Consider the following 13052-nt stretch of genomic DNA (forward strand, 5'->3'; position numbering starts at 1 on the left):
GTGTTCTCCAGTAAAACGGCCAAATGATGCCTCTCAGCAATCACAACAAGTCATCAGATGAAGAGAGAGACGCACACACGCTGCACATGAACACACGTACTCCTCATCCCACCATTAGCGCCGAGCAGCTACCTGTAGGGTTAAGGAGGACTCGAGGGGCCAACATGACGGCTAAATTCCTATCAGTGGGCCCAAAAGTCCTGGTTTGGGATCTTTACAAACTGATGAAAATTCGACTCATAAACACAAATACACAGAAACGGTACTTAGAAAGTACAAATTCATTTGATTAAAAGAAATACGCGTTGAAGTTCCTTTCGCGATCCTTCAGCAGTAATTGTTACGATTTAACAGTTGCCGCAACACATCGAGGGGCAAAAACCTGAACCTTTCGGCCCACTTTCGGACCACGAATAACACTTCTGACCCTGCGCAGAGGTCAGCTGCTACTATCATGTGCGCGCGCACACACACACACACACACACACACACACACACACACACTCAAACACTCAAGCTGTCACAAGCAGGGGGAGACCAGCTGTTCCTCATTCGCTCGAAGGCTCCGTTCCCTCCGTGGGTTGGCCGGCTTCGCAGAAACCATTAATCCCTCTGTGAACGCAAGCGATGGTTTGGAAAGATCAACCATGAGAAAACAGCGAGGGAGGAGGTGAGGAGTGGCGGGGTGAGAGGGGAAGGGGCTCCACAACACTTTTCTTTTTCTTTTCTGAAGAAAAGGAAAAACTACGGCAGTGGAAAAATAGATTTTTCTGGACATATTTCCCCCGGGACACAAACAATACAGAGGTTGAGTGGAGATGGAGCAGCAGATAGGTCATGTAACATTTACCAGGTTCTCAGGGAGCTGGAGACGCATGACAGAAAGACTCCACAGCTGAGCAGTGACCATTTAAAAGTACAATCATTACAGAGAATACAGCGCAGTACAAAAGTTTGTGATTGATTATCGCTCATCCTTTATCTTCCTTGCTGAAGACTAGATTGAAAGTTAAAGCCCCAAAAACAAGGAAGTCAAGTGTCCAAATATGAAATGCGAGTTTATTAAATTTTTTTGTTAACATATTTTAATTACTTTCTATTTAGTTTACATTTCCTGCTCCGTTCCATTCCTGGATATAAACACTCTTAAATGGAAGCTAGAGTTGGCACTTTAACCTCGGTTTTTTTCCACTTTAACTTCAATACATTAAAGAAAATATGGCAAAATTGTTTTATAACTGCTATGTACGTGTTTACTGTATATATGGAGGGTCTGCACGCATCAGTACATACACAGTGTTGTACGGTGTTCATACGAGGTTAGACTGAGTGTTGTACAGCTCCGTTTACTAACCGCTGACCGAGCCCAAACCTCTTGTCTGTCTCCACTCATTCATATCAGGAGGATTAGTGAAGATGACACAGACTCACACCGACACATGATGCCGGTATAGTAGCATCCGCATAAATACACACACACACACACACACACACAAATTTACGGGCTTTCACACACGAACACACGCAGGTGGAAGGTAGGCTTTCCCTGCTCTAATTCTGTGCCTGTTCCCAGACAGGTAACTTAAGCCTTTATCGCTCCACAATAACAGCGCTTATTATCATATCAACAACAAAAAATAAGGACGGGGTTAGTAGGCTGTGCAATCAGGAAGTACGAGTGATTTCTATTGAGTTGCCTCTGTAGTAATGCAGTAATTACAATAAAACAGTGACTCTGACATAACTTTTATATAAAGTATCGGAACCGTGGCAAGAGTGCAGACCGCTTCACGCCTGACTTGTTTCAGGGCTTTTGCTTTCACTGTGGCCTTCCGCAAGTGAAACGGATGATCAGTTACTCTGAGGTCGGGTGCTTACTTGTGAGGTCACGCTGCATATTCACCATAAAAAGTTTTGGTAAAAAAAAATGTGTCTGTATGCTTAGGATACAAGTCCGAGGGTGACATGGGTACTCAAATAACCTTAAAGTTATGCGGTCACTGTTTAATTTGCTGTTGTAAAAATAAAAACTCATCATATCACCGTCCTCTCTGACCGGACTGCACAGTATGTGTAGAGTGCGCAGTGCGAGTCAAAGGAAGACAGAGACACTTGGAAGAAACTAAAGGTCTTGTCCCCATGTGCTGCTGTCAGCCCCGTCCCATCCCGCCATCCTCGCATGTAAACGAACACTTCCTGCTGTTGAGGGAGGGACATTTGTCATTTGTGGTCTGTGAATGTGAGACGGGATGGTGGGCGGGGGGGGGGGGGGACGGGAAGCAGCAGCAGCACTATGCATTTATCTGTTGTCCACAAACACACATGCCCATATATCACCAGATGCAAATACTTTGGGGTGATGCATGTCTGACAACATTCGCTCTAAACCAAAGCACTTTGCCCTCGTGAAATGAAAAGCAGAGCAGCTGCAGGGAGACAGACACAACCGCTTCTGTGAGGCACATACACACACAGTTGTGTCCAGAAACAAAAGTCTACAGGGCCACACTGACACACAGGGTATGTTTTCTTTCCGACTAGCTAATGGCCCCCCCCCCCCCCCCCCCCCCCCCCCCCCCCCCCCCCCCCCCCCCCCCCCCCCCCCCCCCCCCCCCCCCCCCCCCCCCCCCCCCCCCCCCCCCCCCCCCCCCCCCCCCCCCCCCCCCCCCCCCCCCCCCCCCCAAACAGGCAGGAGTGCACACTGAAATCAATGTCAGACACCTGAACAAAGCAGTTTAGCCAAGGACAGCTGAGAGCCTGTCAGGCATGCATCCGAGTGGATGTCCTTCCAAACACAGGCAGGGAAATTAAAATCCCATTCAGGCCCCCATGGGGAGCATGCACAGGAAAGTTGCATAACTGTCAGAGACAACAGGGATGGCTCCCTCTCAAGAAGCAAAAAAAAAAAAAAAAAAAAAAGCAAAGGAGAAGTGGGATCTGCCATGTTTTAACTAATCTCCCGGGAGGCAACGGATACAACCTTGGCACAGAAGAGCAGACCTATACAGGTGAACACGTCAACCGACACATCCCATATGGCTACAAGGGGCCGCTGCCAAGTTCTTCTCCCACGCCTTCCTGTAAGCTACAAGCCCTGCCCCCAAACACACCAACACTATCCCCACACCGCCTCCTAATTCTCCAGCCAAGAAAAGTACAGCTGAAGATGTTCCTTGGATTATCGCCGCAAGGAAACCACGTGCGAGTGTCCACCTTAGTTAATCTACTAAACACGCACAGAACGCAGGCTACCAGCCAATCACGTCTCCAGCTAGCGGGGTGGCTACTCTGCTTCACGTGACATCTAAGTTAGGTTTACCCACCTGTGCTGCTCTGTGGGATGCCACTGACAGGCAACTCCATGGCCAACGCGAGTTCTGCAAGGCGCTCTCCCTACTTTAGTTGGAAGGGAACTGTTGCAGCTAAGCTCGACTCAACCGTTTAATGCCATTATTAACACTACTTACGGCTTTAGCCAACCAAGACGGCGCCCAGCGGAGAGGAGTACACGGGCGGGGCCCTCCCACCTGCACCTTTTACATACATTTATTTTTTTTAGCAGCCACCAATTTCGCTCCTGCTCACATCTTTGTTTTCGAAACTCAGCTTTGAGAATAAATTGGAATTCACCAGTGTGAAAATGTAGATGCCTCAGCGGCTATGTGTAAATGTACACTTTGATATAAGATGATAAAAAGAAGAGTGGTTTGTATTGGAAGAGCTACCAATTTATTCAGAGGGAGCAAAAGGAATAATGTGTCAACCTTTCATCAATATGCATGTTTGAACATAAAACATCATGCATGTAATAAGAGAGGCTCTTCACAGATGTACTGGAGCCTTTGCACAAAAATGAGAAGCAATTTCTTGAGATGTACACTGCTCAGAGAGAGTGTGCGAGACAGAGAGGGAAGGCGAGTAAATGAAATGTTTTCATTAAGTGCCCTGCAACATCTTATTATTTTCACTGCTCCAAACTGCAAAAAAAAAAAGAAAAGAAAAAGGAGAGTAACAAGTGTAAAGCAAAACTGCATACAGAGCTCCACTTTTGCCCTTTCCTTAAATGTGAAGATTATCTATCACTGATTACCACCGAAAACCTAGGTTGCCTAGCAACACACAATTAAGAAGTATGCTTTCCGATCGGCAGCGAGGGCTGCCCATTATCAGATGAAGTTACTGAAGCAACAAATGTCAGCTACATGCAAATGAGTTTGTTGTGCTAAAAGTGTTATGAGAGGGTGGGTGGGTGGGGTGGGGTGGTGGTGCCACTGTGACCTTGGTAAGAAGTATATGCTTCCATGAAGCTCAATAAGGGACCCCTCTTTGTCCCTCCTCTGGATCTCGCACCTCACTTCACATTTCCTTGACAACACATGAAGGGAAGCCACTTCGTAAAAGTCCTTACTCTATAACAAGTGCAGCAGCCCACAGACCCATTAGAGAGGCAGACAAGACGCAGGGTTACATGGCTGAAAACAAGGTTAAAAGATTTAATTCATCCCCAAGCTCATCAGCGCTCATCAGCAGGGAAATGTATTAACTTGTTAGGAGGAGAAATCAAGGCCTTTATGTATAAAAATAAGCTGAGACGAAGCCTCGACGGAGAATTCGCTCTCGGTGTAAACTGGACATAAAAAGCCGCCTCACTGCTACTATCAACCTTGTACAGTTTTAGACAAAAACATTCCACACACAAAATGAAGCCACTGAGGAGACCTTCAAAATGAATATTAATTTTGTAGTAATTTCCTTCATCGCCGCGATACTATGAAATAGCTGCAATTCCAATTCTACGCGAACATCAGAACTGCTGTTCACTGGCAATGATTTGTCGGAAATGCCGCCAAGTGAGTGAAAAAACAGCACAGAGCGATGGAAATTTACTTTGAAATTACTTTGGAAGAAACAAAGACAAAATGTTTTAGTTGTACGCATCCAATCTATGTAATTGGATTTGAGGCAGTTAAGCCCCCGATTAGGAGACAGTGTAAAATAGAATAACAGCAACGCTGCGTCAAGGAAAACTTTTACATACGACAAGCTAGATGTGTTTGTATTTTTCACATTTAACTCACTCTGTAGCAAAAAAAATAAATAAAAAATGAAGCACAATAGTACATTTAGAGAACAGCTGGTTAACATTATCTTGTTTTTTAAAACGTTTTTGGCTAAAGTGTTTTGTGAGTGCTCTCGAATCTTTATTATTTTTACCACAACCAGTGAACAAACCAGGTGCAAGAAACCTTGAACAGGCAAAGGCTGCATTGTAAAAACAACTCTAAAAACACACTGTTGCTTCACACTTATTCTGACCAGCAACTTAATAAAAGAAAAAGACCAAAAACAATGTTGACCTCAATAAAAGGAGTGCTGCTCATAAGAAATGTTTCAACTTGGTGATGAGACAGGATCCCCTCAGGCAAATGACACAACTCTCTTGCAATACATGTATAAATAGTTGCGTAATTTAAAAAAGAAAAAAAAAAGGCCTCTCAGAGAAAAGCTGCTTAACTTGTCAGATGCATCTTACATGCTACTCCTCCATTCAAAAACACTGTCAGTGTGATTTTTGTTTTTGTAGTATGCCAAAAGTCTATCATTCTTATCCCAAATTAAATCTCACCATGCATCTCCTCTACCACAAAACGAAATCAGAACAACGACATTATTATCAACCTACAGAAAAATATATTAATCAGCAACAGGGACTGAGAAAACAGAGGAGAAAGGTTGAAGAAATTAGTGAGAAAGGTGAGGTTTGACATTACTTGTGTCAGGCGCCGAGATCATGGTTGAGACTATGACAGGCGGGCCAGTGCGGCGTCCAACCATCTTGTTGTTGTTAAAGTTTTGCACTTGGAGACTGTTGGAAGAAGTGACGGGAGCAATCGTAGTTTCGGGAGCAGCACTCATCCCTTTCCGGAGAAGCTGTGGGCTGTGGAGGGGGCTTGCTGCTCCTAAAGGCGATGCCGGGGCAAGGTTGGCGGGTCTCTTCATCAGCTCCATGGGGGAATAGGAGCCGGAGAAGGTTTTGGGCACTGCTCCGGGGGTGCCCGGGGCTGGTGGAGGCTGCTGTCCAAGAGCAGACATGGCAAGACCGGTGTGAGCATTGTACATGGAGAACGGTCTTCCTTGAGTCACAGCGTTGCTATATCCTGCAGGGTTGACTGGAAAAGCTCCAGTAGACAGGGGCCGTGCTCCCGGGTAGGTGGTGGTCTCCAGGAGATGTTGGGAGGGTGCACTGTTGGGTCTTCTACTGAGAAACTCTCCCATTCTCGGGGACACGGTCTGCATGGTGGTGGGAGGTTGCTGCATCAGGTTGGGGTCCATGGTCAAACCCTGGGGCTGCATGTAGAAATCGTTGCGGTGGGTGAAGCTGTTGGATCGGGCACGTGTTGCCGTACCGGCCGTCTTGCAACTAAGCATCACACGGGACAGAAGACGGGCTTGGGCCAAGTTAGGGGCCACAGAGCGGACATCGTGGTCCTCCATCATTGCCAGTGTGGCAGTGCAATCAAAGCCATGTTGAAGCAGGAGAGTAATTGTGCTCTCAGCCAAGCCTTCAGCTCGCAGGAAAGCCAAAAAAGCAGGGTCCACCATCTTCTTGGGGTCTGCAGCGCTGGGATGGTGAAGAGGCAGGCTGGTGGGCATTCCAGCTGTGGCAGCCACCATGGCTGAGCTGGGGTCATAGCTTGGGTCATAAGGCAGCCTCTGGGAGGCTACGGCTCCATAAGCCCGGGGAAAAGCTCCGTCCATTCCCTGAAAAGCTGGGTCCACCACTGAACTGGTGGCAGCTGGTTGGCGGTGTTCCAGTGACAAGCTGTGGATACTGTTATAAGCCTGATGAGCAGAGAGAGACGGTGGCTCGGCAGCGTAAAGAGGAAGAGGGGGCTGGACCCCGTAGACTGCAGGGGAAGGAGAGCTGCCACCAATACGCTGGACGTCTGGGATCATCTTAGATCCCAGAGTTTCCCGGTACAAACGGCTCAGCTCATGAAGGGGAGGGGGAGGAGGCGGCGGAGGAGGCGGCGGAGGGGGAGGAGGCGGAGGGGGAGGAGGCGCAGGCGCAGGTGTGGGTGTAGAGGCAGAGGCCAGTAGAGAAGGTGTGACCCTTCCCTGTCCTTGATCCCACGTAGGTCTCACCCCCCCAAAGCCGGGCCCGTAATGTGAGGCTGATCTGGTGAGCAAACGCTGGTTATCCCTGTAAAAGCCAGACTCTTCAGGGGGCAGACCAGATATGATGGCGTCCGAAAAGTAGTAATCCTGCGGCGGCGCCGAGGCCCGGCCTTCCATCGCGTGCTTGAGGTAGAGGCTACTGCTAAGATCGGGCACCGAGTTCTTCCTCAGCAGCAGCTGCCCATGGCGGTCCTGCTGGATCTGCCTGCACAGAGAGGACTGGACGACTGGATCCTGTTTCTCGCCAAGATCTGGCTGATGGCGAAACCACACTCCACCGTCTCCCCCACCCAGTACCAGAGAATTCCTCCGCCCCGCAATGGTACCACAGTAGTGACAGCGGCTCGCTGCCCGATCGTTCTGGCCTTCAATCCATTCAGAACCCCGTTGCCCCACGGAGCCACCGAAATGCGACTGCTCACTTGAGTTAGGCATCAGTGAAGACAATAAAGGGGACGGCTATAAAAGAGAAAAATAGAGCCGGGTGTTGTGTTTCAACTCTCCTGTTACACTCACCCCCCAATCAAAAGGGACGAATGGAGAGGAGAGAAGAACAAGGTGAAGCGGGAGGTACCCTTTTACCTGATCTGCAGCTGTAGGACACCCCCCCCCTCCACCAACCCCTTTCCCCTCACTCTTAAGTCTGTGCTATCATGTAGCTCCCTGCTGGCAGCCTATCTAAATAATTCAGCCTTGGAAACATTAGAAATCCATGAGAAGAGAGGCACAACATGGTAAAGACATGGAATGAATAGAAACACATGCAGACAGAAAAGTAACACACCTTTAGGGCGAGTCTCTACTCCACTCTACAGCAGGGGTTCATGCTTGTACTGGGCATCCTTACATTCCTTACTAAGACTAAGAAATTGGGGTGAAAACACATGCCGGACAATGGAAGCAGAATGGAGGAGGGGACGAGACGCACTAATCCAACGGGGGCAGATGCACGCCATTGGCAGGAACAGTCCTGCCGTCCACTGAGTTTGCCACATGGGGATTAGCATCAAACTAAAACCTGCTTAAATCCACTGCCCCCTGTGACATCACTTGAACTAGATAGTGTACACAGCGAGCACGGTGCGGCGGCCCCAGGATGTGTTTACACAGCGTAAAGCTGCAGCGTTCACGGTGCTTACTGCTCACCTCTCCATTGGCCCGCAGCCGGTATCCCTCGGGGCCAGAGTGAATCTTCCCAGAGGGGCCGAGGAGGCTGGGGACTGACATGCAGTATGTCCCCGGAGAACTGGGGGAGGGACCGGTCGATGGGGGTCAGTAATCTGGTGGCTGCTAGCAGGAGGCCAGGAAATGCTCCACTCGAGCCATGAGGAATGCACAGCCTCCTCTACTGGGCGACTACGGACTCGCATGTATGAATTCACACGTGCAAATATCCCCACAGGCAAATGCATGCAAGCGTGAAAATATGGAAGGACATGCAAACACGCAGTGCCTTTTTAAACAGTCATGGTATATCATGACAATATTTGAGCGATTCGGAGGTTGTTGTATCCCCCCGCCCCCTCCTGGTCCAATGTACTGTAAATATTCTCTTTAAAAAAGGAACACAACATCTATACTTTCAGTGCCTGAGACCACGAGGTCGCCCGACTAACTGTAGACTGGACATACAAAGATAACAGGATGTTTTCTTCTTCTAAAAGAGCTGTGGAATTTGTTTGAATAGATTACATTGGAGATTTTTAGCTGCTCGTTTTGTTTCACCAACAATCCAAAACCCAAAGACATAAACCTGAGACAAGCAGATGGCACAGAAATTTGAGAAAGTGGTATCAGTATGAATTAGAATTTTTGCTCGTCAAATTATTATTTTTTTCGGTTATTAGGCAGTTTTCAGAATTGCTGATTTTCTTAGAATCACTAAGTTAATCAACTAATTGCCTGGTTTGTAATGATTCAGGAGTTGAAAAATGCCATATAATACATGGAATAATAAGGCCACGGTGCGCTTGTTCGTGCAAATTTTGATCCACAAAATCTCTCCGAACTGCACCTTTCAGTCGAGTCTTGTTTCCTCTCACAGAACTTACACTTTGCAGCCACATTCACCAGATGTGCAACGGGGCGAATGCAGCTTATCCGAGATGTTACCATCGGAGAGATAACTGCCAGTGTTTACTTGCTGTGACAAGAGCAATGTAAACAGTGGCAGGAGGAGAAGAAGGGAGCCTTGATAAGTCTGTGATGGGGAAAAAAAAAAAGGCTGATAAGGCGAGAGGCTGCCAGGTTTGACTTCACCTCTAAGACAGACATTGTGAGATTGGACGAGGCGGGAGACGGAGGGGATATGATTGGACCGCACTGTCTGGGCTTTGACAACTGGATGGCCACATGCCTGTGTCTATTCTGTGCTTTGCTTCTGTCTCAAACAGGCAACAGCGGTTAAAAAGAATAGTTTATTTTTATTTTTTATTATTTTTTTTTGCAGCAAGTCAACGCTGACATCATCTGAATGCCCCTGAAGCTAAGACGCTGAGACAGCGTGACTGAGATGGGCTAAATTTGTTACCGTTTAGGACTGACAAGAGGCTGCTATCGTGCTGCGTTTCTTTGTGTTGTCCCACTACCTGTCAAGTCACAGAGGGAAACGCTATAACCAGCTTGTTTTCATCCCCGAGCTTAAGTGATGCAATCATGATATAATATCAACAATAAGCGGAGTTTTTAATTATGGAACATCTGAATTGGAGAACATTAAGTAGGTCAAACAAAAATAAATCAGAACAGTTTCAATTTCCCTACGGCCCTCTGCAGTCCAGGATGATGCACATCTGAAGGATGTTTTCTTTCATTAGAGGTAAAGCATACCTAGCAATTTCCTTGCAGTGATTTCTCAGCGCTGTCCTCCCAGGTCTGAGTCTCCCTGCGCTTTTTTGTCAACTGTAAAACACACCATTAATCACTGTGTTGTATCTCTCCGCGGCGATCGCAGACAATAACTTCTTTTAATAAGCCCCTTTCAGGGCCGTGTGTCACTCAGATCCTCGCTTCCTGACAAAATATTAATAACAATAATAAACATCTCAAGTAGGTCGGGCTAGTGTTGCTAAAACCGAAACAGGGATATGGCATGTCATATCTCCCACCACGCAAATTGCTGCATTTCCCACAATTCATAAGCAGGAGAAGCTCGGCTACCAAATTCATCTTGTCTACACTCCCTGCCCATGCCTCTCCCGAGAGCTGCTCCATAATTAAGTGAGCATGCTATACTACTGCACTCATCAAGCAACAGGGATCCCATATTTGCTAGCATGAATAACACAATAAAAGAGAAGTCCAAACTTACACACTGGATATTTGGTGAACAGCATCAACAATGATGCCAACACTCGGCTTGGTAGCTCACAGCCAGTCATACGGCTCTGTGAAAGACCTCTAGGTACAATGTGTTGAACAGACGTCCAGCAACAGTCATGCCTTTGGAGCAATCTGGCCATCTTTCTAGGGCACAGGACGCTAACGGCAGGACTTGGCAGGCGGCGCAGGCAGAGATAGCTGCAGAATGATTTAGATAGCTGCGACTCTACAACTACTGATCCATTAAACTTTCATGGGGACTTCATAAATTAAAACCATGACTGGAAGAACTTGAAAATTCTACTCAATTACTGTGATTGTACAGTATATTAAAGTTTTAACGAGCCTCTGGGCCTTTTCTCGCTCTAGCACAAGTACGGGGAGGAAAGAGGGGCGATGAGGAAAGGGAAAAACACATGGTACCAATTCTGGTCCGATGGCTTTCAGAGGGTTTACATCTGCCGTGTTATCAAGACGCCGTCCTCCGCCTCTTTGCCACCTCGCGTCTCTGCAGTGTCCCTGCACAGCATGTCACACATTTGCATGCATGGGAGGAACGCGGGGCAGAGCGATAGCCACTACAGGGCGAGACCTCTCGTAGATTTGGTGAAGCAAACTGATATAAAGAGTTTATTTCTTCCATTTTAACGGGTTGGTTTGTTCTGTCTTTTGCCTCGTGCAGGGCTCCGCGCTCCGCCTGCCTATCATTATCCAGCCAGTGGCCCATACTGCATCACAGATGGGGCAGACAGAAGGGAGAGACGACAGCCCGCTTGCTTTTTGGAGAGACGAGGAGTGTGCAGCTGAGTGAGAGAAGAGGGAGGGAAGGAGCGTACGAGAGAGAAAGAGGGAAGACGGATAGAGCAGAAAATGTAATTTGCCTCAGCGTCACTGATGAAAAAAAGATATGGACTTTAGTTCAACGAAAGAACATTTTCACAATGTGATCAAATAAACTGGTTATAGGCAGAGATGCAAATTTATGGACACACTGAACTCTGGAAATCTAATTTGGCATTTATGTATATCTCCTGTAGGGTAACTGCATGGTTTATAAAGCTCAGCATGTCCTCTGTCACCTTTTATTTCAACAAAGCCGGAGACCACGGTCTTTATTTCATCTGCCATTTATCAGTGTCTACTGCGGCCCCAACGCAAAGCAGGCGTGCAAGATCCTGACAAAATACCTACATAAATTACAGTCTAAAATTTGTGGCGTTTAGACAAGTAAACACTGTAATAAAAAATAAAAACCTGAATATAACAGCATGCCATTAATGACAATTTTAAGTCCTTGACCTGTTGAGGCACGGTAAAAAGATACCAAGGTAAATAACCGGTCTTTGTGCTCACACAAAGCGTAAAACTACCACTCGCATATGCCACACACCAAAGCAGACAAAGCCTGTTCAAAGCATTGACAGACAAAACAGTGGTAGAGATGCAAGAGAATGGACAGCTGACTGTATACGAAACGAGCATCATGAAAGGGATTCATCAGACGACATGTTGCACAAAAATTTTCCTGCCTGTCAGTTCTGTTGAAGCGAGGAAAAGATGGCAAGAACAGGCTTACAGATAAGTTGTACGTTTAGAATAGAAACAGTATATATAAATGGACAGTCTTCGGAGTCTGAAAAGTGAAGGCAATGCAGATATGCCTCTAAGTGCAATACCACTGAGGGCCACTAGGGGCTGGCTCCAAAATAAAAAACTTTGGCCCCAATAGACTCCCATTCAAAAAGCGTCAACTTCTCTCATTAAATACAAAGTCAATATGTTTTTTTCCACAAGTGATTATGGATTTATTTACTGTATTTACTCCTTGTGATCAGAGTCGATGGAAAAATAATGAACTCATCATGCTTGTCAAATGTTTGTCTATCTGTTGCACAACATGTTCCTATTGTCTCAAAAAAGATGTACTCATTTATCCGTTGCACAACGTGGTTCTATAGTCTCAGTTACAACGTCTCCGAACCTTTATCTTGTGACCTACGACCTCACTCAGTACTATCTACAAAATTAGATATACAGAGGGAACGGGGGTGACTGTCAACTGTTTGTCACACCGTGTATAAGCTGAACTACGGAGGAGAGACTTCGAGCAGTGCTGGACACCTTTCTTTGAGTGTACACGTATTTGCTCCTTCTTGCAAGAACAAATGTCCGATATGTTTGATTTTGAATCCAGCCTCAGTAATTTTTCTAACAGGTGGGTTTTCTGAAAATATTTCAATAATTAATAAGATATTCGTCCTCAAAGAGAGGTATGTTTGGTGGCGTGTCTGGTTTGATGGACATGCCTGGGGGACAGTCAGGTTTCTGGTATAGGTGGGCGGGGCGTAGCGTCCTCAGATCAACCACCCGCTCCTTCCCTGCTCATTCAAACATGCTCGCTTCTTTCAAAATGCTCGAGGCTTCAAAACAGCAGCTCACAAACCAATCCAGCAGTCAATCTATCAATATTAGATCATATTGTTTATCCTCAACTGCTATAACTCCAGGCCAGTTTCAGTTGAGAGTTTACGCAAGATAAATCAATTTACATA

General features: G+C 46.7%; 1 protein-coding gene across 5 annotated transcripts in view; it reads right to left on the reverse strand.

The window, feature by feature from the left end:
* Positions 1 to 13052, reverse strand: part of LOC138629425 (C-terminal-binding protein 2) — a 95807-nt gene that overhangs the window by 36539 nt on the left and 46216 nt on the right. Inside the window, exon 1 of one of the 5 annotated variants that reach the window (XM_069713100.1) lies at positions 5772 to 7614. The exons of the other annotated variants lie outside the window; for them this stretch is intronic. Coding sequence (XP_069569201.1) covers positions 5772 to 7614 — 1843 coding nt within the window. Of the gene's footprint in view, positions 1 to 5771; positions 7615 to 13052 lie in introns of those variants that run through there. 5 annotated transcript variants of the gene reach the window in all.

Source organism: Brachyistius frenatus, unplaced genomic scaffold (genome assembly GCF_029030835.1).
Source record: "Brachyistius frenatus isolate BFR_SWC_R1_liver_20210118 unplaced genomic scaffold, ASM2903083v1 Contig_115, whole genome shotgun sequence".
NCBI lineage: Eukaryota > Metazoa > Chordata > Actinopteri > Embiotocidae > Brachyistius > Brachyistius frenatus.